Consider the following 27,506-nt stretch of genomic DNA (forward strand, 5'->3'; position numbering starts at 1 on the left):
GTGTTTGTTGACTGGCAGGGAGGTAAGGCAGGTGCTGCTTCAGTGTGCACAGCTCCGCTCAGGCCTGCTGTCGTCTGCCGAGACCCTTACCCCTCCCCCACCCAACCCCCCGACGTGTGTCTTGCTCACCTGTGTGCTTCGTGTTGCTGTGTGGCGGTCCTCCGTCGCTGCGAGGGCCCCGCCAGGCCTCGTCTGCCGCTAGTATGACATTGCTTCTTGCATGCCGACATAGTGTTTCTGTGTCTGCTCTCTAGCTCTCCTGTTTTCCCTTCCCTTATCTGTTCTTTTTTTCCTTCTAGATTTGTTTCATTTTCCTTTTTAAAACTGCTCTCTCCTCTCTGTATTCTCTCAAACCTCTTGAAAATCCTCCTACTGCATGATAGCTCTCTTGATGTTTTTAGCCACATTTTTCTTGACATTGGAAGAAAATGCAATGATTTGCATTAACTAAAGTAAAGTTTTATTTGGGTGACATGTAGAAGATCACATTGATTTTCATTTCTTCTGTAATCATTTTGCTGTATGATTTCCATTAGTTTCCACTCTTTCCCGTCAGTGGGAGCTAGTTCCGCTGGTGTTTCATACAGTATGTGTAGCTCATTAAGGCAAGGTTCTGAGCAGCAGTTAGAGCTGAAGCCAACACACCCTCTTAACATACAGAGTAACCAGACAACTTCTGGTCTCTTATAAAATGATCATGTTTGAGCCCCTAAAAAAAAGTCCCAATATACGTATTCAACGGTAAGCCAGAAATACATTGCCCTGTACTTATTTGACCAGGATCCTCTAAAACACTAACCATAATGATTATACCTTGTCCCTTTTAATCCTTCTTTTCGTCCCACTTTCCACACCTCCCTCTGTGTCTGTTTCTCTTCCTCCTTATGATTTGGTTTGCTGTCACCTAGGCGGAATGCCCCCAAACCCACAGTCGGTCCACATTGCAGGGCAGAAACCCAACCCGCAGCAGTACGACCCATCCAAGGGCCCTCCGGTGCAGAACGCCGCCAGCCTGCACACCCCTCCCCCACAGCTGCCAGGCAGGCTTCCCCAGGGCGCCATGCCCATGGCGGGCCTGCCCATGACCCTCTCCCAGCAGCCCCAGCTGCTGGACAGCTTGTCCCAGGCCGGGGGTCAGCTCCAGGCCCAGGTGAAGGTGCATGCGGCCGGGCAGCTCCTGGCCGCAGTCAACCCCCATGCCCAGCTCCAGGCCCAGCTCCAGCAGCAACAATTGCAGCCCGGCCTCCACCTTCAGCTCCAGGCTCAGCAGCAGGGCCAGGTCATGCTACAGTCGGGTCAAGTGGTCAGTTCCCTCGAAGGCATACATTTCACTACTGCTTCTTCTCATCTCGTTTTTGCAGCCGTTCTAACTAAAGTTGTGTCTCGTCCCTCTCAGACGGTGGCTCTGAGCCGCCCCGCCACCGATGGCGCCCAGCCGGTACAGAGGATCGCGAGCAGCACCCTGCCTATGTCCTCCATGTCCCCCGCCCTCGCCACCACCAACTCTGTGGCTTCCCCACACACTGCTGGTCCACTCCGTCCGCAGGCCTCCGCGGTCAATCCCGGCACGCAGTCCAAGCTGGCCGGGACCAACGGCACCTCGGCAGTGAAGCTGGGGGGCTTTGGCCAGAGCCCTGGCATGCAGTCCTGCCAGGAGGGCTCCCAGGATAAGCAGGTGGAGCAGGCCAAACTGGTACGTTGGCGGCTATCGTTGGTAATGTACTACAGTACTGTCGAAATCACATGCAAAGCACGTGTTGTGTGTGCAGAAAAAACAGAAAAGCATTCACTTAAAGGAGACATATTATGGTGTTTTCCCAAAAAGTAAACATGGTATTTGAGTTCCAGAAAACATGTTTTTGAAGCTGTTGGCTGGAAATATCATTTAGGAAAAAAAATCTTGTCTACTGCTATTCCCCTCTGTTTCCATCCCTTCAGAATGCGCTGTTTCTGGTGTCTGTAGCTTTAATGCAAATGAGCAGCTGCCCATTGACAAATGAGCTGTCAGACTGAACCACAGCATGGAGGAGAAGGGATTGTTGCCGTTTGTGGACTCCTGGAGCTCTATATCTATATAATATAATAATAATATTATATATGGGCATTTATATAATATTATATCTAATATCACAGCCAAAAGTTTGGCGGCAGCTCCGGCGGTGTACTCCGAGAGCTGAACTGCTGCCGAAGCTTTCCGGCTGCTCCAGCGGGTTTACTCCGGTAGCTGAACTGCCGTCGAAGCTTCGGCGGCAGTCCGGCAGCTCAGCTCCGGGAGTACAATCCCTTTCTCCTCCATGTCTCCTCCTCCGGACTGCCGCCGAAGCTCCAGCTCCGGCGGGGGGAGCTCGGCGGCAGTCCGGCAGAGAAAGGGAGTGTAATCCCGAAGCTGAGCCGCCAGGCTTCCGCAGAGTTCCCCCCCGCCGGAGCTGCTCGTCCGCTGGTCCACAAAATCTTAGCTATGCTCTGATTGGAGGGGAGTGGGGAAGTAGGAGGTAATATTCAACTGTGCCTCCTTCCTATGTAGGAGGGGGCGCCGAAACTGACTCGCTCGTTTGGTAACTGAAGCTAGGGTACTTTCAGAAATGCATATCTCACTCAAAAAATCATGTACAGACTTTTTTCAAAGTTTGTATGCGTGTGGGAGCCCCAGAGACCCAAAACAACACCCCAAATCCCAGGAAAAGTATTGTTTTCATAATATGTATAATATAAGACTAGACTAGGGCTGGGCGATATGGCCTCTAAATGATATCGCGATATTATTTTGCTATATCGCGATACACGATATATATCTCGATATTTTGACATTTCCTCTAAAGCACTTAAAAATGCTTGATTTAACCCTTTGATGCATAGTCACACCAGTATGATGATTCTAGTAGTCCCTGCAACATATGTCTGCATTAAACATTCTTATTTATACTGTATTCATTAGAGGTTTCTATTAGAACAATTTTAAACTTGTGTGCAAAAGGGGTAAATCACAACGAAGTTAAATTTAACAAAACAGTTTTTATTCAAGGCAATTGCAAAATGCACATAAGCTTTTAGCAGCTGGTAAATGAAAATAAATAATGCCACGTGTAGATGTAGGCCTACATACTGTAGCCTATTTCTATAGAGTTCAAGCTCAATGACCCGTAACAAAAACAGCTCAATGGAAAAAGTGCAGAAACCCCATCACATTTCGAAACATAAATTAAAGTGCACTCTTTGTGTGTGCACTTTTCAAATCAACGTAAGTTAAAATGCACTTTTTGTGCATGACGTCAAACAAAAGGTCTGGTCAAAAACGGCAAACTAAAATGATTGTGTTCTGTGTGTTTGTGACAACCAGTCAGTACCAACAGGTTATCTAGAGGTTTTGTGCAAAAAACACAAGCCTATCAACGGCGTCTGGCTTGAGAGCTGCCCGGTGGCATGTAACTATATTCCCACTGGTACCGATGGGGAACTGGCGGGCACACACAGATAGTTTTTCGCCACATTTTTCAGGTTTGGAAACATTTCCTCATGGGTCTTCCACCACTGCAGGGGATCTGATTCACTGTCAGCATCGACAGACTGCAAGTAGGCAGACAACTCTGTTTCAATCCGCTCTCTCTGTGATGATGTGGCAAAGGATGTTGTTGCCCTTTTGAAGAAGCTTCCGAGGGTTTTCTTTTTTGGTGGCTCTGCTGGCGCTTGATGAGGCTGTGAAGAAGACGACTCAGCTGTGCCATGGTCAGACTCAGACAGCATCGCCTCCATCTCTGATATGGCTTTGCACTTGATTTCCTCCACCTTGTCTTCTGCTACGTATCTTGTTTTGAACCTGGGATCCACTAAGCCAGCCATGTCCAGCAGGCCGTTGGTGGCAGGGTCATCAAATTTCTCCCTCAGGTAATCCAGGATGGAGACTTTGATAGACTGGGTCAGTGCAGTGTCATCCTCCTGAATTGCCAAGATGCTGGAGTGGAAGAGATGAAGCACAGGCTCTACATAGGACACTGTGACGTAGCCCTCATCCGATAAAGCATCGGTGAATTCCAGGAGGGATTTTAGAGCCTTGTGCACTGACTCGAGGACTTCCAGGTCTTGCCAGGTCAGAACAAGATGCCTTGTTTTTCTGTCTGAGGCCAAGACTTGTGAAATAGCTTGCTGCTGCTCCAGCACCCGCTCAAACATTTTTGCTCGGGAACCCCACCTGGTAGGAGACTCACTGATCAGCTGGTGTGCAGGTATGTTCAGCTCTTGCTGCGCTGTGGCCAGGTCTCTCCTCTTCTTCCAACTGAATGAGAAGCTGCTCACAACCTTCTTACAAACAGCAACAGCACGATCAATACGGGAGTCTTTCATGCTTCTCTCTGAGAATATAAAAACCAACAATTCAGTCAATCAGCTTAACACCAAAAATAATTTTGCCAATTATTTTGTAAATACAGCACTGTGCAAAGGTCTACATTTAATGAAGATGCTTTCAAAAATAATTAAATTAAAAGTTTGTACTGACACACTAATACAGACAAAAATTAATTAACATCTAAGACAATTTATATAAAAACTCTTGGGTGCCTAAGACTTTTGCACAGTACTGTTTTCTACAAATCTGTCTAAAATCCATTTTAGCCAAAAATACAGACACATATATATATATATATATATATATATATATATATATATATATATATATATATTACACTCTCCTGTGAGAAAATAATCATTTTTATTATCAGCAATGTTATAACATCCTATTGGTAAACATAACACTGTAAAAGTGTGTGTGCATGATGTGTATTAAATATATATATTTAATACACATGATGCACATACTTTTTAATTGCATGAAACATTATGAAGTATTCTCTTAGTGTTATGTTTACCAGCAGGCCGTTTTAACGTTGCTGATAATAATTAAAAAAGGAGACAAAAACTCACCAATCGCGAGGTGCAGCCGATGGCCAAAACATTGCAGTCTTTTCCACTTATTGAGGCTCACAGCTTTGACGATGTTACTGCCATTATCAGTGGTGATACACACTTGACGAGCTTCTGTTAAATTCCATGACGTGAGAGCATCTTGTAATCCTTGCGCGATGATCTCGCCTGTGTGATCATCCGCGAAAAAGCACGTTTGGAGGCATGAACCCTTCAACTCCCAGTTGTCGATGTAATGTACAGTTAAACTGAGATATGGCTCACAGGTTCTGCCTGACCACAAATCCGTTGTTGTACAGAAGTGGGTCACATTTGTTAGCTGGTGGGCCACCTTTTCTCTCACTTTATTGTATAACTCTGGCAGAGCTTTCTCCGCAAAATATTTGCGACCAGGCAAGTGATACTTTGGGTCAAGCGTCTTTACAAGTTTTTGAAATCCGCGCTTTTCTACCACACTAACTGGGGCCATGTCTTTGGCGATGTAGTTAGTTACCGCGGCCGTGATTTCTCTCCATTTTGGACTTTTTTTGTCATACGGGATTGATTTGGAAAACGAAGAAGCCAGAGTCATTTGCGTCTAGGCTGATTGCTTTGGCGTTTGTGTGGGACCGGGAGATGTGGACATGCGGAGTTTCAGGCACTCTTCATTTTGTAGTGGGTGAATTTTCAAATGGTGGAACAAATTTGTGGTACTACTACATTTTGTGGCAACGGGTTTGCTGCATATTTTGCAGATAACCGTCGTTTGTGCAACATCTTCCTTGCGGTAACCAAACCACCGCCAGACGATGGATCCAGTGCTGTTCTTTTTTGGAACCAGTTCGTCCGCCTCGGCGCCTCCATCTTCCATTGCCGTTTCTAAATTCAACACGTAGGGCTAACGTTTAAAATAGCTAAACTCTCTTCACTTCTTTCGTGCTCTCGTCTCCTCGTTCCCCGTTTCCTCCAAACAAACATGCGCGCTGCCTCGGCACCTCTCTCTGGGCGAGCGTGTGTGTGGGCGCGTGTATGTGACGTAAGTTGAGCGAGTGTGTGTGACTTTTTTTTCTGTGTCTGTGAGCGGGAAAGCGCTGCGCTAAAGCAAGTCACACTCGGTCGCGGCGGCTTAGAAACTGACGTGACAACATACACTCGATGTTCACGATATAGTCATTTACTACATCTCATGTAGAACAAGCCGCGATACATCGAGTATACTCGATATATCGCCCACCCCTAGACTAGACCTAAGCCACAAAACGTATGTTAGTGATTTAACAATAGGTCTTTCATCAAGACCATCTGGCCGGAATCTCAGCTGAAGTGTCTGACTCTTAAACCCTCTCGCCGTAACAGGAGAGCCAGGTGCACCAGCGTATCTCCGAGCTGAGGAAGGAGGGCCAGTGGTCAGCCAGCAGGCTTCCCAAGCTCATGGACGCCTCACGCCCCAAGTCCCACTGGGACTACCTCCTGGAGGAGATGCAGTGGATGGCTGCAGACTTCGCCCAGGAGAGGAGGTGGAAGGAGGCCGCCGCCAAGAAGGTACGGAGATGAAGACTGTGTCTGTGCTAGGTGCTCCTAAGGTTTGTCGGGTGTAGCCTGTGGTTGAAAACGTGCGTGCTCCTCTCCAGCTGGTACGTACCTGTGCTCGCCACCACCAAGAGCAGAAGTTGTCGGCGGAGAGATCCAAGAAGGAGGAGGAAATGCACCTCCGCCACATCGCCAGCACCATCGCACGCGAGGTGGAGTTCTTCTGGGCCAACATTGAACAGGTATTGTGTTGACCAATTTTAAAAAGGGTTGCTTCGTTCTAAAATCGCTTTTTCATTAAAATTGATTTGTGCTTTTGAATGATTCCTTTTTCAGGTTGTGGAAATCAAACTGCAGTTTGAAATCTATGACAAGAGGCTGAAGATGCTCAGTCTGCAGAAAGCATCCGGTAAAACTCCAGCATACGCTGTTTATGTCTATCATATTTACATAAAAACATAACTCTTATGGTAAACACACCACACCCCCACATATTCTAGGTATTTTATATTCAGTGTGCCGTTTTCCAAACAACACTTTTCCTTATCCAATGTTATAATTGTGTTGCAGCACCTACTCCATCCACTGGAGAGAGCAAAGAGAAAGAGGTTAGCACTGTACTTAAACCTCCACTGACTAAACACTGCAGTGTTTTGTGGACTCATTCGTTCAGAATATGTGCCTTTCTTCCGTGGTTTGTCTTAATAGCCCATCTTCTGTTCTTACAGGAGCCTCCTGTGTCCGCCAGGAAGAGGAAGTGCAGTTCTTTGCTTAGTGAAGAAGGTGCGTATCGAACAACAAAGGGTTGACACACCCAGCCTGTGTTGGCTGTTTGATGTTGTCTGGGCTTGATATTTACTTTCTACCCCAGGAGTGGATGAGGAGAGCACCATTGAGGAGCAGGAGGCCGCAGAGGATGAAGCTGAACACAAGGCTGAGTTGGCGGACCTGAACAAAGACGGTACTTTGCTGTGTTTCTGTTTCTAGTCTGGAGGCAAACACGTTGGTAGAGGTCGAGACACACTACAATGGAGTGTGATTCCCATGTGTGGTGTGTTTGCCGGCGTTCTTGGCTGAATCCTTGCTGTCCTTCACTCTTTGCCACGATAGACTCTGTAGAGTGAGTACAAACAGAAAGTGTTTGTGAACGTGAATCTTCCTTTCTCTCTCTGAAGCTGAGATGCCTTTGGAGGCGTTGGTGAAGCAGTATGCTGGAGCCTACGCCGACGGCTTCGACTGGCCCCAGCCAAGTCCACAAAGTGATGAGGAGTACATGGACGACGCTGAAGGTTCCCCTTTTATCCATAATTAACTATAAAACACCTTGGTTAACGTTATTATTAAAATAGGGTATTTATTTTAAATAGTTTTATACTGTAAAATTGCATCAAAGGTATTATATGCAACACTCAAACCAGGACTCCACCTAAGTGATATAGTGGCGCAACATGTGATTTGGAAAGGAAGCAAGGAACCTGTTTTAGCTTGATTCATTTCAATGGTCTGTTGTGCGTCCTCCAGAGATGGAATGTCCAGAGAGCAGTTCTCCAGAGGAGGTGGCCATCGACTCCCTGCTCAGCGTAGAGCAGTACAGGGGGGCGGACAAGGCCAGCTCCACTGGCTCTGACGGCAAGGCCATCCGGGACATAGCGGAGGTCGCTGCAGCCACAGAGGTCCTCCTGCCCAAGGGGAGCGCCAGAACAACCTCCACTGTGAGAGACGCACGCACGCACATACATGTACACACGCACGCACAGAGGCACTCGCACGCACGGAGGCACACGCGCACAGAGGCGCACACACAGAGGCGCACACACACACACACAGGCAAACACAAACGCACACACACACACACACAGAGGCACACACGCACACACACACAGAGGCACACACACATACACACACAGAGGCACAGACACACACCACACGCACAGAGGCGCACACACACAGAGGCACATGCACACACAGGCACACACAAACGCACACACACACACAGAGGCATACACACACAGACACACACTCACACACACACACACACAGGAAATAAAAACATTTGTATTTTCCACTAAAATGTTTCCTCCTGATCCATTCCGTTTCTCAGAGCCACAGCCCAGCTCCCGTCCTGCTGCACGGTGCCCTGCGTGAGTACCAGCAGATCGGCGTGGACTGGATGGTGAACCTCCACAAGAAGCACCTCAACGGCATCCTGGCTGACGAGACGGGCCTGGGCAAGACGGTCCAGACGGTGGCCTACATGGCTCAGCTGGCCGGTCAAGAGGGTGGGCATCCACCATTTAGGAGATCAAAAGAAAGATCTGCATTGTCACACAGGCTCAGTTGAAATGAGTCTATGTTTCACCGTCTGTCTCTTTCCCTCCGGCTCCAGGCATCTGGGGACCCCACCTGGTGGTGGTGAGGACCTGCAAGCTGCTGACCTGGGAGATGGAGTTCAAGCGCTGGTGCCCTGGTCTGAAGATCCTGCTGTACCTGGGGAGCGGCCGCGAGCGCAGAGCCAAGAGAACGGTAGCTTGTTAACTTTGGGACTGATGCACGTTGTACGTGAATGACGCACATTGTAGACAAACCCATGTAAGCCTGTCTTTATGCTATTACGATATGTGATGAAACCGAATCTAACCATGTGAGGATCTCAGTGTACTGTTGGGCCTGGCATTCACTGGAGGATTCTTTAAATTTAGAAGGGGTGAGATATCACACCCCTTACGACGGATGAAGATACATTAACCGTTTGGGTCAAACATTTTGCCAAACCAGTACAATCCACATAACCGACTCCACTTTCCAACCCTGAATCCTGATTCTCGAAACCGTAATGCTCGCAAATCGCTAAGGCAATCATGTGATTGCAATTGTCAAAAACATTTCTTTAGCAGAAACATACTTTTCAGACCGCGGACATGCTATGCTAGCTTTTAGCCTCCCTTTTACCACAACATCGTAAAGAACTACTAAAGAACTATGGAAGAAGTCATGACCATGACGTGAAGATACACCTGTACTAGGGGTGTAACGGTACACAAAAGTCACGGTTCGGTACGTACCTCGGTTTTTAAGTCACGGTGCGGTTCATAGTTAAGGGGAAAAATGTAAAAAACTGCTTGTTTGTCAACGGAGAATGGCCATAGATCAGCAGCAATGAAAACAGAAATAAACTTGGTTATGGCATTTGCATTTTTGAATTCCCAGACAGGGGTTGTTGAAATAGTGTCGTGAGCTTGGTTTGCACAGCTCGTTTTTTTTCCCCAGCAACAGAAATAGTAACATCTGGATGATGCCTTTTCAAATGCGTTTGCTAGGGATGTGCATTTCTGGCCAAAATACTATTCGATATTCGCAGAGAAGTATTCGAATAATATTCGAAAATCGCTCAATCAAGAACCCCCCACGCACGCACGCACCTCGGATACACTCACACACAATGACACAGGGAGAGGCTTTTATGATTTGTATGAAATCAATCTGTTTATTTCAACAACTGCGCCACCAACATTAAAGATCGAAATTATTTCAACGTGGGCTTAGGCAGATAGACCTACATGCGCCGAAAACGGATCGCTATTTATTTATTTATTTATTTTACTGATCACAGCCTGCATGACGGTGAACTACACACGACAAAAAAATATTTTCACACGGTGTGTCTTTTTACAATTTATTCGTTACCAGCATTCGTAGTGTTTTTTTTTTTTTTAAACATATATTTATTCAGAATTTTGTTCATTTTACAGACAAACAATACAAGACAACACAACAAGGCACATATAATGCAATTTGTTCTCACATATAGCACATATAATAGATGTTCTTGTCACAGTAGACAGTGTGTTACAGTCATTGAAATTACATCTGCTAACTTACATTGTTTACAGGGGAGAACAAATGAAAACAAAACAAAACAAAAAAAAATACTCAATCCGTCTTATCATCCAACCAACCATCAACATCCATGTTGTTATTTTCAAGGAAGTTGTAGAAAATGTTCCATACTTCCCAAAACTTGTCAAGTCTATTTTTTGTTGTGTAACTTATCTTTTCCAAAGCTAAGTAAGAAGTCATTCCCTTCAACCATTGTGATGTGGCACAGGGTGTATCTGATTTCCATGAGAGAGCAATACATCGTTTGGCTTCCAGAAAACAAATATTCAGAAGAGACCTAATTTTTTTAGAGGTAGTGAAGTCTTCTGGATAGATATTCAATAGGCACAATTTAGGACTAAGAGGCACTTTCCTGCCACTGATTTGGCTAGCAAGGTCCACCACCTTACTCCAAAAAGAAAGTGTCTTTTGACATTCCCACATACAATGAAATAAGGTACCTTTTTGGTCTTTACATTTGAAGCAGGTATCAGGTATGTTAGGGTTAAAGTGGTGCAATTTAGCTGGTGTTATGTACAGTCTACTTATCCATTTATATTGTAACAGTTTGGAGTTTGTATTTACGGATTGGGTCTGAGCTAGAAAACATGCCTTTGACCATTCCTCCTCAGTTACATTATCCTGCAAGTCCCTCCGCCATGCTTGAAGTGAGCGCTGTGATGATTCTTTAGACTTGCTTACAAAAAGCTCATAGAGTAATGAAACTTGTCCCCTAGAATGTAAAAACTTCAAAGTGTAATCTTCTAGAGTGGATAGGGGGGGAAGCTTCAAATCATTGCTCTGTCTGGAAAGGATGAAGCTTCTAAATTGTAAATATTTAAAAAAATGTTTTGCAGGAATCCCATATTTTGATTTAAGCTCTTCGAATGACATGAGAACCAAGTTTTCATTGTAAAGGTCAGCAACCTTAGCTATACCCTGGGCTGCCCATATTTTAAACCCTGGGTCTGCTCTACCAGGTTGGAAGTCATCATTACCAAAAATTGGAGAGAACCGAGATAGTTTAGCTGTTTCTCCTAGGTATGCAAGAGATTTGTGCCAAACCATTAATGTATTTTTGAGAAAAGGATTTTTAGTATGTTTGATTAGTTTATGTTTTTTAGCAGAGAAGATGTACAGGTTTAAAGGTATGTTTGTTAAATGTGCTTCTATTGAAACCCAAGCTGGAGGGTGGTTTCTCTCAAAATAAAACATTGCTGCTCTGATTTGAGCTGCCCAGTAATACCACTCAAGATTTGGTAGTTGTAAACCACCTCTATCATATGGTAAATACAACAGGGAAAGCCTGAGCCTGGGACGCTTGTTGTTCCATATAAAGTTAGAGAAAAGCTTTTTAAGAAAATTAAAGAGTGAGGGTGGAGGAGCAAGTGGAATAGATTGAAAGAGATAAAGAAACTTCGGTAAAATTGACATTTTCAATACATTTATACACCCAATCATAGAAATGGGTAGATTTGTCCATCTATTTATAAGTTGGGTGACCTTATCTGTTAAGGTATTGTAGTTATTAGGAACAATTTTGTCAGTGGTAGGGGAAATCTTAACACCCAGGTATGTGAAGCCATTTAGTGAAACCGTAAAAGGAGTAGGAATTGGGGGGTGTAGTCGTTCCCTTTCATTCAAGAATAATATTACAGATTTCGAGTAATTAATTTTGTATCCCGCAAAGGTGCCAAAAAAGTTAATTTGGCCCAATAAAGCTGGTAAAGTCTGTTTCAAATTAGAGCAAAACAAAATGACATCATCAGCATACAGTGCTATGCGATGTTCCGTATCTCCTATCCTTATGCCTTTAAAACTAGTATGGTTGCGAATTGCCATGGCCAGCGGTTCAATTGCCAGGGTAAATAACAGTGGAGACAGGGGGCAGCCTTGTCTTGTGCCCCTGTACAACTTAAAGGGTGCTGAAGATAGCCCATTTGTTAAAACTACTGCCTGGGGGTCAGCATAAAGTAGTCTGATCCAACAGAGAAATTTCTTCTTTATGCCAAATCTTTGAAGAACCTCAAACAGGAAGTGCCACTCCACCTTGTCAAAGGCCTTCTCGGCATCCAATGACAAAATAGCAGTGTCCATACACCCTGAATTTTCAAACAAAATATTAAGAACTCGTCTTATATTATGAAAACCCTGTCGTCCCTGAACAAAGCCGTTTTGATCAGAGTGCACCATTTGTGGTAGAAGTGTATCTAACCGTCTGGCTAATGCTTTGCAGAGAATTTTGAGATCGTTATTAAGAAGTGATATTGGTCTATACGATCCACAAAGGTTAGATGCTTTACCTGGTTTTAACAATAGTGTGATTACCGCCATATTTAGAGAAGGGGGAAAGGACCCACTATCTAAGGACTCTTTATACATTTCAAGTAAAGGTGGCAGTAGCGTGTCCTGAAAAGCTTTATAGATTTCAATGGGAATCGAATCCTCTCCAGGCGTCTTACCCCCCTTCATACTCCCAGTGGCTGCAGATAATTCCTCAATGGTTAAGTCTAGGTCTAAATCATCCAGGAAGTTTTCTTCAAGAGGCTTGATGTTCAATGAATCCAAAAAGTATTTTTGTTTTTGCAAGGCTGAGGCTGAAGAGTCTGTGCTGTATAAGTTCTCGTAAAAACCTTTAAAAGCTTTATTAATTTCTTTAAGGTCACTAGTCTCCAACCCATCATCTAGCTGAATAGTATTTATTGTTCTTTCAGATTCTGATTGTTTAATACGCCAAGCTAAGAGTTTACTAGCCTTTTCCCCTTGCTCATAATAGGACTGTTTCAATTTCAGCAGGCTTTTAGTTGCCTTATTGACAGATAAAACATTATACTTAGCTCTAAATTCATTAAGTTCTCTAAAGGACTGTTGGGAAGGATTTTTGAAGTGTTTTGATTCAGTTTCTTTTATCTTTTTTTCTAACTGTTGCATCTCCAGCCTCCAAGATTTTTGTTTATAACTTGTATAACTTATCATATGTCCTCTCAGGAAGGCTTTAAATGCTTCCCACCGTATAGCAGCTGATGTTTGAGTTGTGTTATTTACAAAGTAATCATCAATTTGTGCCCCAATAAACTTCATAAATTCTGGATCCTTCAGCCAAAATGACTGAAGGCGCCACCCCATGGAGAAATTCAGTGACTTTGGCATGTTTAGTCTAAATGAAACTGAAGCATGGTCTGAAATTACAATGCTGTCGTACCAGCTTCTTGTGATTGTTGACATCAAGGAAGCAGAGACCAAAAAGTAGTCAAGTCTGGAGAATGTCTGGCAGGTGGCAGAATAACATGAGAAGGTTGACTGATTAGGATAGTCTCTTCTCCATATGTCAGTTAAATTAAATTCTTTTATATATTGTAATAACTCCTTTCGTGTCTGGGCATGGGAGGTATCTATCCCCGTGGATCTATCAATCTCTGGTTGGAGAGTGCAATTAAAATCTCCACCTATTATGAAACTACCAGACAAATCAGCCAGGGACAAAAACAGATTTCTGAAAAAAGACGGGTTGTCATCATTGGGTCCATATAAGTTTACCAGATTTAACCTAATTGAGAGTATTTCACATTGAATAATAATGTACCTCCCATATCGGTCTTCATCCACATTAATGAGATGAAAGGGTAGGGAGTTATGTATCAGAATGATTACCCCACGTGAGCGAGAACTAGATGAAGCAGAAAAAACTCGACCTGGCCACCTCCTCCTCACTTTTACTACATCTTCAGGTGTTAAATGTGTCTCCTGCAGAAAGACTATCTTAGCTTTTAGTTGTTTAATCCTACTCATTACTTGCTTAAGCTTGACAAGTTTGTTTAGACCTCTTACATTCCAAGAGGTGAACTGGAGTTCAAATGACATGATATAATACTACATTGTATGTGCGGGTTGGAATTGAGTATACAATACAGAGAAAACTTAATTAATACAAATGAAAATAAAAATATGTGCCTTAAGACGTAGACGTAAACACAATAGGGTGTACTTCCCCAAACGAAGTACACGCTTCCCTCCCCTAGATCACACTTCCAATAGACCCCTGAACAGAGTCTGACTATGGAACTAAGCCGGTCCACCCACATGTCGAGGAACAGCATGCTCAGCGATCATGTTGGAGCTCCATGCAAAATATTAAAAGTTAACTTATTGTGTATTGCAATCAGAAATAACCACTTTGCAGCAAAACATTAGACTTAAATTAACAGTCTTAAACAGTCCAGGAAAAGCTTATCGCGCCCGTATTGCGGCTGCATTCTTTAAACAGTCCAGGAAGAATTCAGTTACCTGTATTGTGTCAGCACTAAACACGTTAGCTTTCTCACCACCCAGCGTTGCCTAGCTTTGCGACTTTAATTCCTGCACAAAAGCCTCCGCTTCAGATGCAGTGTCGAACGTGTGCCGTCTTCCCTTGATGGTCACCAGAAGTGTAGCTGGGTGAATTATTCCGTAACGCAGGTCATGGATAGAAAGGGAGGCTAGTTCTTTCTTTGCTGAATCAAAGACTTTTCTACGTTTTAGCAGATCCGCCGACACGTCGGGAAAAAACATGACATTCTTATCGTCGACAAGTATCTTTCCCTTGCTTCTGGCCGCTTTCATCACTCGAACCTTGTCGGCGTAGTTCAGAAACTTCATCACCACCACTCTAGGGCGTGTAGCGGTTGGTTGGCTTCCATCTTTACTGTTGAGTCTACCAACTCGGTGTGCTCTTTCTATAAGCAATGGCCCAGTAAAGTTCATTTCACCAAGAGCTTTAGGAATCCACTTTTCCAAAAAGTTACGCACGTCACCTCCTTCGGTTAACTCAGGCAGACCCACCAACCGCACATTCGAGCGGCGTGCTCGGTTTTCCAAGTCATCCACCTTTAGCACAAGCTCCTCCATAGCTGCTTTCATGGTGGTGGTCTGTGTTTTCAGAGATGTTAGGTCATCTTCATTGGCGCCAATTCGGTCTTCAGCTTCGGTCAGTCGGCCAGTCAATGACTTTAATTCGCCTTGCACTCCCTGAATAGCGCCCAATAGCCCATCAAACCTCGACACAAAATCTTCTTTCATTGTCTGGATAGCGTTGAGAATTAGACCAGGGCTAATTGTGTCGTCGTCGCTAGTATTGGAACTAGTTAGCATCGTCGGGCTGGAAGAATCATCGGTTGATTTAGTAGATTTTGAAGTCTTTGGCTGCAGTTTCGGTGGCATTATGGCTGTTTGCTGTGTTTTTGGATCAGTAGTAACTGTTTGGTAATTCTTAGTGGCTTCCTGATTATTTTTCTATGAATTGTGCATGGGAGCTCTCTTTCACACGTCTGCCTAGCAGCGCGCCATAACCGGAAGTCGCATTCGTAGTGTTGATCAGCAGAGAAATAGTCCGCCGAAGACGTTGACGTTGCTTAGCAACCGAGGACGCTATTCACCACCGGAAGTTGTGAAGGCCCATGCAAGTCAACGGAGCGTTCAACAGCATTGAGAAGAGCCGTGTAATAAATAGCGATAGTCACATTCATTATTCGATATTCTACGTGACTCCAACTATTCGACTATTCGACGATCGTTGCCCGCTGTGTACGCCACATTTACGTACCGTGGTACACCTCTGTAACCGCTCCGAAGTGCCTGTACCGTGACGGTTCGGTACAAATACGTGTACCATTACACCCCTAACCTGTACAGATTGAGGTGTCAGTTGGACCCATGCCTTCTGTTGTGATGGCCGGTCATTGTGGCTCCCAATTGGCTATCGTCTTTCCCAAGTGACAACCCCAGGAGCTGTCCATGGTATTCCCTCCACACTACAACCTGTAGTAAGGTGTTTAATATTTGCGATTACTAATCGTCGTGGCCCTGATCAGATTTGGGGAAGTAAAATACAATCTTGGCCTACCCCCCACCACAGGATAATCTGGCAAAGGAATTGTTAAAACCATCAAAAAATATTTTCCTCTTGAACTCAATCAAGTCAACCACATACCTGCATCACATAACATGAGTGGACACGCATCATTTTTGTTACATTCTGCATTTATATCAACTTCCACCATGAGGTCTTCAGCAGCTTACAACATGGCCAGCATGGAAGTGGTTGCAACGTGTTCAGTGGGTCTCTCTTTTCCCTACAGTGGTGGAACGAGGCCAACAGCTTCCACGTGGTCCTCACCTCCTACAAGCTGCTCTTCAAAGACCAAAGCCACTTCCTGAGGAGGGGCTGGAGGCACCTGGTGCTGGACGAGGTGCAGCACATCAAGAACCTCACGGAGAAGCACTGGGAGACCATCTTCTCTCTGAAAAGGTGGGACAAAGGAGCGCTTTACTGCTGACCTTCGATGATCGGTCAAACGAGTGCTAAATACTTTTTTTTCTTCTATTTAAGATTTTGTTATGGGCCTGTAGGCTATACATCATTACCAGCCATCCCAGGAGTAATGTTTTTTTATATAGATTTTACTTTTATTCATCATGTCTTCCTCTGACTTGACTTTCATGTAACTTTTATGCCTTTTATGTTTAATTTAATCATTTGAAGTACTAAAAAACTACGAAATTCAAATGTATTATTAATATTCAAGTCACGGTTAAAAATTCTCGACTGCGTTAATGTAAGGTAGCTCAAGGCAGTGGTATGCCATTCATACACACTTTTCTTTTATATAGCTTATAATACTGAACAATATTCTATAAATTTAATTAATCAAACATTTTCTTATCTGTTCAAAATGCACATTAAAGGGCTCTTGTTGAGTACATGGGTTGAGATGTTGAGGGTTTCTGCAATCTGAAATTATTTTAAATTAGGCTGTGAGGTTATATTATTCACCATTAAATGTACAAACCTTTAAATAAACAAAAGGTTTTGGTTTTTTTTATGATTATGGTGGTTGTTTGGCTTCCCCTGTGGTTTGCTTGTCGATAGTCAATATTGCGGTTATCGTGACAGCCCTATTTAATTTTTCTTTATGTGTGTGTGTGTGTGTGTGTGTTCCAGTGAGCAGAGGTTGCTCCTCATCAACACTCCTCTGCAGAACACCCTGAAAGAGCTGTGGACCATGGTCCACTTCCTCCTTCCTGGGATCACCAGGCGCTACTCTGACTTCCCCGTCAAGGCCGGCACAGACCAGAACCAGGACTACTGCCACAAACTGGTCATCCGCCTGCATAGGGTGAGTCCAGCGCAGCCCTCTGTTGACGGTGATGTGTATAGGGCTGTATTCATCTCTACTATGGAATCCTGTTTGGCTAATAGACTCTTAAGCTGCTTGAGAAAGTGCAGAGCTGTGGGCCTTCGACAGGTGCCTATTATATGTAGCAGGGTAGGATGTGTTTAGGCTTAAACTGGAACTCTGACTCAGCCGAGTGCTTCTGAGCACTGTCATAGGTTGAACCGGAAAAGGGCATGGTCATGCCTTGTCTATCGCGCCCTGGAAATGTGATAGATCAGGGAATTCCCAAGCCTTCACCGCTTTTAAGTGCTTTCATTGGTTGAAGCTGAAGCCCCTCTCACACATAGTTGCTGGTGAATTGCTGGGATAGCATTTTAGACACTGATAGAGATTTACACATGCAGTTACGTTCAGGAACATTTTCATCTGCCCTTTCACACATGGCAAAGCAGTGCTGGAATATGGGCCAAGAGACAGTCCAGATGATGGCTGTAATGCAACGCTATGGATGCAAACCGCCATACATTTTGTGGAGCTGGTAGCTTCCATATTCTGTCCAGATTCCACAGATTATAGAAAAAGGAGCTTGTTTGCAAACGAAAGGAGCTGTATTGTTATCGTTATCGGATCACCCGATAAGTAATGGCACGTTAAGATAAATAAACAGTTGTGGTTTCAATTCGTCCTCAGTGGAGCTTAGATTGGTTCGCTCTCTCTACGTAAAAGTGCCCTACGTTAGATTACATAATCCTCTACGTGCCTCTAATGGCAATGTGACTGCTTTCATTTTATTCGTAATAGTACAGTAGTTTATTTATGTTTTGAAGACCAGTAAAGCTGACGAAAGATGCATTTCTTAATAATACAAGACAATTTAGACATGTCATGTTCAGTTTATTATAAAGATAAACCACTTATGGAGGAAAAATCCCTGCTATAAAGTTGTTTGTTGCCATTGTCTACACCAATGAGAGTATGAGACCATAGAAACTATACTATCCAGTTTTCCTTTCTTAAGAGTTAACATCTTAATCCAGCTCCCTGAAACAGTAGCCAGTTTGAAAAAAAGCAGTATTCCATGACACGCTAGTTGATGTCCTGGCCCTGGTTTCACAAGCTCCTGATGCTCCCCCCCCCCCCCCCCCCCACTACAGATGATCCAGCCCTTCATCCTGAGACGCTCCAAGAGGGACGTGGAGAAGCAACTGCCAAAGAAGTACGAACACATCCTGAAGTGCCGGCTGTCCAGCCGGCAGAAGAGCCTCTACGACGACATCCTCACCCAGCCAGGGTGAGACGGCTTCTCTTCTGGGTGGTCTCCCCGGGATCGAGACGTTTCTTTAGTTCAGCTCTGTTCTACTCATGAGGTTTTCTTTAGAACGATTTCAAGGTTCATTCCCACCTGGTCCGTTTCGTCCTTTTGGATATTGAATTCTTGGTTCCTAGAGAGCAAGGGCGTAGGAACCGGGGGGGACGGAGGGGACGTGTCCCCTCCAATATTGGAGACAGGCACATTTGTCCCACCTAAAAATTATACCGGGGGGAGAAAAATATTTTATTTTATTTTGAAAGCGCAACACAGCGTCTTGTCACCGCTTCTTATTCTAAAAAACTGGATGATTGAGCGTGCAATTAAAGAATTGATTTGATATTTATCAGTTCATTATAGTGCCATTCAAAATGTGTTTTCCTTTACATTTACAAATGTATCTTTTTAGTAGAATAAAATATATTTGTGAATTTTTTCAGTGTAGTTAATTTATGACATATTTCTGTTCAAACCATTAACGGATCTGTCAGGTTTCCGATATGTGTCCCCCCTAACGTTAAAGTCATTCCTACGCCCCTGCTAGAGAGGTCTTGTTTCGCTGGCTATCTTTAAGAACGACACAGTGGGTTTAAGAGCCCACCTGGCCTCAGTTAAATTACACATTACTTAATTGAACAAGCCATACGTCGACAACAATAACAGGAGCAAAGCAAATGCATGCACTGTAAAAAAGATGACCTGGAGCTAAAACAGTTGAAAACATAATTTCATGGTGGCTTTAGGAAGAGAAGTAGTGTGAAGCTCCTGCCCCTTTAAATCTCCACATCCCCTCCTTGTTATTAAACTGCTCCGTGTGCGTCCTCCCTGCAGGGCCCAGGAGGCTCTGAAGACCGGACACTTTGTGAGCGTTCTCCAGGTGCTGATGCAGCTGCAGCGTGTGTGTAACCACCCAGCCCTGGTGGCCCCCCGCGAGGCCAGCAGCTCCTACGTCTGCCCCTCGCTCGAGTACAGCACCCCGTCGCTGGTGCTGGGAGCCCTCCACAAAGACCCCGGGGAGGTAGGCTCCATGGCCTCCAAACACACCCACAGATTGTGCCCCCTTACCAACTGTTTTCTGATTTGGTGGTGCAAAAAGTCATTGGTCTCTACTGTGTTTTCCATCAGACGGCAGACTTGTCGATATTCGATCTCATCGGAAACGAGAACCGGCTGACCCGCTACCAGACGGAGGCCATCCCCAAACTGAAGATCAGCCAGCAGCTCATAGAGGAGATCTACAGTGCCCCCGCCCCCCCGGCCAGACCCAAGGCCTGCAAGATCAAACCCATGAGGTCAGTCCTGGGCAGTGGGGAAGGTCAACACTAGAGCAAGAGACTCAAGACTCCCTTCTTTAGAGTTCAACTGGACTCTTGATTAGCCTCCCCCTTACCCCCACTACTCTCTCTGGCAGCCTCAAATCTGCTGTCCACGAACACGGTGATCGCTGGAAAATGAATGTGACATTTGCAGACGCAGCTGCTGAAGGTTAAATGATGAGGGGGGAAAAAGCCTGCTAATATCAGAGTTGCAAGAAGATTGAGTTTACCAAAGCCTTTTCTGCAAATATGTACCATATTTATTCAGTTTAGGAAATCAACACATAGTCAAACAATGTGCTTGGCTGACGGGACTCAGATAGGAATACAGAAGAACCCTTTCCGTTTCCAGGTCGTTATGAATATGCAGTCTACTCTGTTAACATGAGTATGTGGGTGAAGTCTGCCTTCCATATTGATCTCATGGTCACCGATTGCATTTCAGACCCTTATATTTCTCCAGTCGGATCATTTGTGTTTCATAGAATGCAACAAATTACCTGAGCTAAAAGTGTTTTATTTTAAAGAATTTACCAACAATAGGATTCAGCAATTTCAGATTTGAATGATTGAAGTGGCCATAGTAGAATTGCACATCTCGTCGTTGATTACCACGGACATGTGCTACTGATTGATTTAGATTCTCTTGAGTCTTTTGCATGGGAGTTGTGGCCAGGACCTCATGTGTGTCTGTACCTTTTTCAGGTTGTTCCAGCCAGTGCAGTACGGCACTAAGCCAGAGGGCCGCCTGGTGGCCATCACCAGTACCGCAGCCCCGCGCCCGCCCACTACAACCCCTGCAAACACATCTGTGGCCACAACCGTCAGCCAGGCAGCCCAGGCCAGGGGCAAGTCCCCTGTTACCACCACGGCCTCTGCACAGGGTAGGTCCTCGACCGCCAGACCCCCCCAGGGCTCAAGGCTGTCATTGGTTATTACCTGGATGCAAATGTTTTATTTTAAAATAGGGCTTTCACACGCAGACATTTAGATGACATTGTTGTTTTGTCGCATTTAATTACTGAATTACTGTCGTAATTGGTTAGAAAACATGTTTTTTTTTAAAATAACGCTTTAAAAAAACTAACTACACTATCATGTTGTGCCGTGTGGAGGGAGACGGCGACTTTTGGGTCCACGTTTGACCCGAGGTCTGACTCTGTTAGGGGTTCTTTGGTCTAAGCGGGTCGAACACTAGATTAGCCAAGAAGGTCAGCGTCGCAACGGACAACACATGTCGGAAGATTTGATTTAAGGGTCTTGTTCTATGTTTAATATAGTGAGTGGTACCGCCTGTGTGGAGGAGTCGTTGTGAGTTCTCTCACTAGAAACACAACCCACTTTAGTTCCAATGAAGAAATTCATGGCTTTGAGGGTCTATGGGTCCGACATATGATCATACAAAAGAAAAAGGTGGCTTGTAAATTGAGTAAAGTTTCAATGAAATTGCACCGTACCACTCTTCAAGAACTTGCAAAGAAATGCAGCAGGTCTATTCTGGATGACTGATCGCAAGAAAAAAACCTGAAATATAAACTGGGTTATACTCCCTAATTAGCAGCCTGTTGTAAGTAGATAAGCTTTTTGATATGGCTGCCGTCTAGTATTAGTCTAATAACACTAATGAGAAACTGTGATATTACCCAAGTGTGCTCTCTATGGGGCTTACACTACTGTTGGTGGATGCTGTTCCCCATCTGGCTCTTCCTTCCTGTTAAGGGTGTTACCGTGCGTTCACACCAAATGCTGTAAAGCGTATTGAGCGATAAACGCCCATTCACTTTCTATTAGACATGAGTGCTAAAGCGATAGGATCGATAAAACTCTTGAGCGATAGCTTTAAAGCTGTAAAGCTGTAAAGGAGAGTTGAAAACAGCTCAACTCTATGCAAATGAGCTAGTAGCGTTTCGGCTGTAAATGACCGCCAGCCAATCGGAATGTAGATGTCTCTCGCCGGCGTGGGTCCCAGTAAACATACGCGAGAACTATAGTTCCTAGTTCCTACCACACATTTGTTCCTTCATCATGGTGCGTGAGAGAATAATTGCGGCTATTGCAGGGCATCGTATTTCTCCGCGATTGCATAGCCAACGTGGTCTTATTATAGCCCGATCATTAACTAAAAAACACTTAGAAAGAATAAAGCATCCAGCATATGATTTCAACAATGTATGAGGGCATACACAATCCGCATTACTAAACAGGGATGGTCGCACGGTGGCGTTGCGTTTTGAGCTATTCGGCGATTTTGCATCTTTTACAGCTTTTGGTGTGAACGTACATTTATGCTGCATGCAGGGCTCAGGTCTGCCCATTCATCATATATGGATGCAAGTTTATTTATTCCTAGGTCGCATCAGTGCCAGTAAATAAATGTGCATATATATCATGTAAATCATGCCCATTAATGTTAGTCTTTGCGATGTGTGGTGAATGTGAGTGTACTAACGCTGTGTTACTCATGGGATTTAAAAAGAGTTAAGAGTTACCTCTTTAGTGTTTTGCATATGGAAGTATAGTCACTTAAACTTGTTCCCGCTTGCTCAAATCTTCTTAATCCATCACCCTTTTAAGACTGTTTACAGCGTATGCAGCTAAAGATAGTTATTCAATCTAGCCCAAGGCTGTAACATTTCCATATACATTTCTTCATACATTTCCATGTAGTGAAGTTCATTGCCGGTTTTCTTCTATGCGAATTCATCATTCAAGTACAGACTCGATGTTGAGAAATGGTATCCAGAACAGACCAATAATAATAATCAAACCTGTCAAAAGTCCACTTGAATCGGATACCAAACACCCCTTCTCATGCTGGAAAAAAACACAACATTATGCCTACTTTTGTGATTTGTGACAATTGGCCAAACCAACAAAATCTGGTTAAACCCACCGATGCTGGGTGACTCTAAGGATAAAGTTTGAAATGCTGCTGATGATCTGGACCGAACCAGTACCGTCCCCCATAACAGACCAACCCTCCCACTCCCTTGTACTCCACAGTGGTCGGGGCAGCTGCTCAGAGGGTGCAGAACAGCTCCTCTGTCAGCAGCAGCATCACGGCCATCTCTACCGCAGCCCCCTTGGGGAGCGGTGGCCTCAGGCAGAGCGTGCCGGGGGCCCCCTCTGCTGGGGCCCTTGGCCAGGCTTTAGCGCAGGTCCCCAGGCCGGCCCTAGCCCCGGGCCATGCCGTCCAGCCCGGCTCACTGTCCCAGAGGCTGGTGCTCACATCCCAGGCCCAGGCACGGTTGCCTAGTAAGTGGGCTTCAACTCTCATTGATGTCTCCCGGTCAGTCCTTGCTCAAGCAAGCGGCAACCTCTGTCGACGAGGCTCTTCCCTGGAGACTGCTGATGTGGCTTTCAGTCTGGGCTTTCCTCACGACTCCTCTGCTGGTAGAAAGTTTTGTTCATCGCTCATTTGGGACTTTGGACCATCTTGACCATTCTTCCTTGTAGAAAGGGGGGGGGCAACCTCAATGTATGGTGTTGTTACTGCAGAGGATCTGCTAATATGAGGGCAACACATTTCTAGTAAGAATGAGACAAAGTAAAAGGATGGTAACCAGAATCGCTGCTTTGAAATCCAAACTGTAAGCATATCAGCAGCCCTTCCACAGCCTCGTTCTCCCAGTTCTTCTCTCCCAAACCTGCATGTCCACACAAGGAACCAGCACCTCGTTTTCACCTAATTATTTATCCTTCTCTCCCTTTGTTAAATATGATTTTCTCTCCCCCAGTGGACTAATACACGGCCTCTTGCATCAGGCCTGCTGCAGGAACACATCCTCTCTGGTCTTTGTTGCAGATTTCACTGTCACGCTCTCCGGAGCATCACCACCAAGCATGTGAATCTTTCCCACACGTTGCTTACCAACTATCCCTGCCTGGAATGCCACATTTTTCAATTCCAACACAAAAGATTGATCTCCACAATCCTGGTTCTGTGTTGCCATTGAAAAGTTGTTTCAGCACCTATGGATGTTTATTTGAGGAGGCTCTGCCTGGGCTGTTAGCCCTTTTGATTTCCACCTCCACAGGGTCAGAATAGGGGTTTCCAGCGGTTCTGTTGTGGAGGGCAGATGTGCTTGCTCCACAAATTAACCCCCCCCCCCACCACCTGGTGCTGCATGTCTTCTCCCTCCCCACCCTGTACTTTAACTAACTGCAATGCACCACTGTGGTGGGGACGATTGCAATGGAATGACATGGTACCTTTTTGTTGTTTTAGTAATGAAGCTACTAAAACAACAAAACAGGATGGAGGGTTAGTCTGCGTGCTCACCCTCCATCCCTCTCTTCCTGCCTTCCTTCCTTCCTCCCTGTCAAAGGCGGAGACGTGGTGAAGATCGCCCAGCTGGCCAACACAGCTGGCCGCATCTCCCAGCCAGAGACCCCCGTCACCCTGCAATTCCAGGGTAACAAGTTCACCCTGTCCCCCAGCCAGCTGCGGCAGCTCACCACCGGACAGCCCTTGCAGCTCCAAGGTACTCTGGGTAATGTACAAACCCACGGTCACGTTCTACTCTCATCTTTTTCTCTCCTTCAGTAAGTTCTAGCTGCCCCCGTAATGCGTGTCCTAGTGTATAGCTCTCGGCCAACTTGCCTCTTGGTGTATAACTCTCGGCCAAGCTAGCGCATGTTTCTGCTGCCATTGACACCCTGGATTGCACAGAAACGACTCATGGTACCCTAGCAACTGTTGTGTAAGTCATCAATAGATTTTGAAGAAATCCCTAGCAGAGTTTTTTTAAAACATACATTTTTCCAATTCCAGTTCTTCCTTCCTGCGTCGATCTCTCTGCATTAACGCGTGCACCCATCAGCCTCCTAATACTAGTCCTTTATGCTGCTTCTAGGCAACATCCTGCAGATCGTGTCGGCCCCTGGGCAGCAGATCCTCCGGCCCCAAGGCTCCATGGTCATGCAGACGGTGGCCCAGACCCCCTCGCTCTCCAACGCATCACCGGCAGCTCCCCCGAACCCCACCTCCATGGCTCCACAAGGTGAACCGGTTCACATGCCTCTCCACCCCCACCTCCGTGGCCCAACTGCCAGATTCACTTCGGCCAATTTGAATTGGTGCCAGGCACTGATGTTCGCCAATCGAACTGTAAAACGGTCAAACTATTTATTATACCGTTCAACCCCTTATTCCAAGATTCCAAGACTCAAGATTCAAAGGTTTTTCTCTATGATTTACATATCAGTTTAACTTCATTCAAAAAATGTTTTAAGTAATATTATTTTTTATTTTGGTCTATGAGTGTGATGCTAATTCCTAATTGAACAAATTGCTGCTGCCCTATTCTGAAACTATTGTGTTCCATTTTAAATTGAAAGTCAATTATTCCAAGCACCTCTACCAATGTTGTCCATTGTTTTGAAGTGGACCTCCTCATTTCAAAGTGTTGTGTTTGTGTTTGAAGCCTTGCCTGTGGCCCCCAACGCCTCCTCAGCGCTCTCCAAGCCCGCTGCTGCCTCTCAGGTGAGGCCTCATGGTCTACACAGATGAGTCTAAAGGGGTTTCACTCAATATCCCTTAAAACAGATGTGGAATATTAAAGGCTTACTCTCTGACTAAAAGCTCTGTGCTCTTTAGGACTAGTCTGTGGGGACGTTTTCATTAGACGTTTTCAGTTCAGACTTTTGTATAATTATGTAAAAAAAAAAATATAATCTGAGGTATCTCTGCGGTCCTCTGACAAGGACCCGCTGGCCATCCCCCGCACTAGATTGCGGACCTTTGGAGACAGGGGCTCCTCTACCAATGCTCCCACACCATTGAACAGCCTACCACTCCATATCCACTCTGCCCCATCCCTGCACATGTTTAAAAAGAAACCTCAAAACATTCCTCTTCACCAAGTCCTTTGACCCCTTCCCCTCTGCCCTTTTTTGTGAAGTGACCTTGGGTATCTTGAAAGGCGCTATAAAAGTCCAAGTTATTATCATATTATTATTGAATGTATTGTCAGCCAAAGTAACGTATTTTGACCTATCTTAGACATGAGTTTCCTTCCCTGCGTCCTTTATCTGTGAACCCATACCAAAAGCTCCCTGGTGTGCCCTGTGGTGTCCAGGAGATGTCTGAGGAGAAGAGCCAGGCCCTGAAGGAGCGCCTGGGCCGTCTGTTCCTGGCCAACGAGCGGCGTTGCGGCCGCACGGTGCTGCTGGGCGCCGACCTGCTCCAGGCCTGCACCCTGGGCCCCGAGGCCGGCCCCCCCAGGGGCTGGCGCTGGGCGGGCAGGGAGAGCTGCGTCAGGGCCCAGCACACCTGTGTGGGCACGACCTCCCACCTCCAGAGCGGCGTGCGGTCTGAAGAGCAGCGGCTGGAGGCGGGCCACAGCCTCATCAAGAGGTAGGCCCCTTCTCCATCGAGAGCTCATGATGTTTTCATCTTCCTCCATGCCAGGCAATGGATAAGCATAGCTTAAGTAGTGTCCCAATACCACTGAATTGATTACGCACACACACACACACACCAGTGGCTGGTAAAAAGATCAAATTTAAGTGACCTGTTATGAGGAAGAGAGAAACTGCTGAAATATCATCTCCAACTAATCTCTATATGAGTGGGCATATTGATCAAATTCGTATCCGTCTCCCATCTTTCCCTCAGGTTGTCATGTGTCGTGCCTGCTGCTGTAGCCCCGCCCCCTCATCTGTACGCAGCCAATCCCCCGGTCCCTTACAGTCTGGACAAGAAGTGCAGCAGTCGGAGGCTGACGGAGGCCGCCACCCCCCACAGCAAAGCCCTCCAGCGGCTGGCCTCGAGACGCATCCTCCCCTGTCCTGACCTGCAGCTGATGCAGATGGACTCGGGTGAGCCTGCCACTGCCTTGTTGCCGTTACCTCCAACTCCTTTTAAAGCCTATCATCAAGCCCTATATTATTTATCAAGGTCCCACCTTTGGAAACTACAAGGAGTTGATAACATTTGTTTTGAGGGGCATCAGGGTTTTAAGAGTTCATGAATTCTATGGGTTGCACACTGCTGATCATACAAACCACCCCTCTCCATCTCCATCTCCACAGGGAAGCTGGAGGCCATGGCCGTCCTGCTGCAGAAGCTGCGGTCAGAGCGCCGCAGGGTCCTCATCTTCACCCAGATGCCAACGATGCTGGACCTCCTGGAGGCCTTCCTGGACCACAGACACCTCCCCTACGTGCGTGTGGACGAGAGCCTCACGCCAGAGGAACGCCAGGTAAAGAGAAGACGACCAGACAATGGCTCCATGGATATCAGTTTAGCTCCAAGCAGATCACAGCGCCAGAATCCCAACCAAGTCCAAGGTCATCAGTCAAAAGCATTTACAATTTTGTACCACTGCACTTATGGCCAAAGCAGCTTAAATCGAATGAAGATGCAGATCGTTAAGGAGTAGGTAGGGCTTTAGGCTTTGCTGAAATATTGGGGATCACACCAAG

The 27,506-nt window shown here is 45.5% G+C and overlaps 1 protein-coding gene across 8 annotated transcripts in view; it reads left to right on the top strand.

Moving 5' to 3' along the window:
• ep400 (E1A binding protein p400) overlaps window positions 1-27,506 on the top strand; it is a 46,650-nt gene that overhangs the window by 5,603 nt on the left and 13,541 nt on the right. For 3 of the 8 annotated variants that reach the window (XM_079741730.1, XM_079741731.1, XM_079741734.1), the window contains exons 5-29: window positions 909-1,303; window positions 1,397-1,693; window positions 6,253-6,438; window positions 6,528-6,668; window positions 6,763-6,835; window positions 6,997-7,034; window positions 7,155-7,209; window positions 7,298-7,387; window positions 7,602-7,715; window positions 7,948-8,138; window positions 8,528-8,705; window positions 8,813-8,949; window positions 16,416-16,585; window positions 17,279-17,453; window positions 18,608-18,744; window positions 19,594-19,780; window positions 19,888-20,054; window positions 20,784-20,962; window positions 23,082-23,333; window positions 24,407-24,571; window positions 24,935-25,081; window positions 25,505-25,563; window positions 26,159-26,436; window positions 26,698-26,900; window positions 27,114-27,283. In XM_079741730.1, coding sequence (XP_079597856.1) covers window positions 909-1,303; window positions 1,397-1,693; window positions 6,253-6,438; window positions 6,528-6,668; window positions 6,763-6,835; window positions 6,997-7,034; window positions 7,155-7,209; window positions 7,298-7,387; window positions 7,602-7,715; window positions 7,948-8,138; window positions 8,528-8,705; window positions 8,813-8,949; window positions 16,416-16,585; window positions 17,279-17,453; window positions 18,608-18,744; window positions 19,594-19,780; window positions 19,888-20,054; window positions 20,784-20,962; window positions 23,082-23,333; window positions 24,407-24,571; window positions 24,935-25,081; window positions 25,505-25,563; window positions 26,159-26,436; window positions 26,698-26,900; window positions 27,114-27,283 — 4,184 coding nt within the window. The remainder of the gene's footprint in view (window positions 1-908; window positions 1,304-1,396; window positions 1,694-6,252; window positions 6,439-6,527; window positions 6,669-6,762; window positions 6,836-6,996; window positions 7,035-7,154; window positions 7,210-7,297; window positions 7,388-7,601; window positions 7,716-7,947; window positions 8,139-8,527; window positions 8,706-8,812; window positions 8,950-16,415; window positions 16,586-17,278; window positions 17,454-18,607; window positions 18,745-19,593; window positions 19,781-19,887; window positions 20,055-20,783; window positions 20,963-23,081; window positions 23,334-24,406; window positions 24,572-24,934; window positions 25,082-25,504; window positions 25,564-26,158; window positions 26,437-26,697; window positions 26,901-27,113; window positions 27,284-27,506) is intronic. The other 5 variants (XM_079741732.1, XM_079741733.1, XM_079741735.1 and 2 more) reach the window with 5 other exon arrangements.

Source organism: Pollachius pollachius (assembly GCF_949987615.1).
Source record: "Pollachius pollachius genome assembly, chromosome: 1".
Taxonomy (NCBI): domain Eukaryota; kingdom Metazoa; phylum Chordata; class Actinopteri; order Gadiformes; family Gadidae; genus Pollachius; species Pollachius pollachius.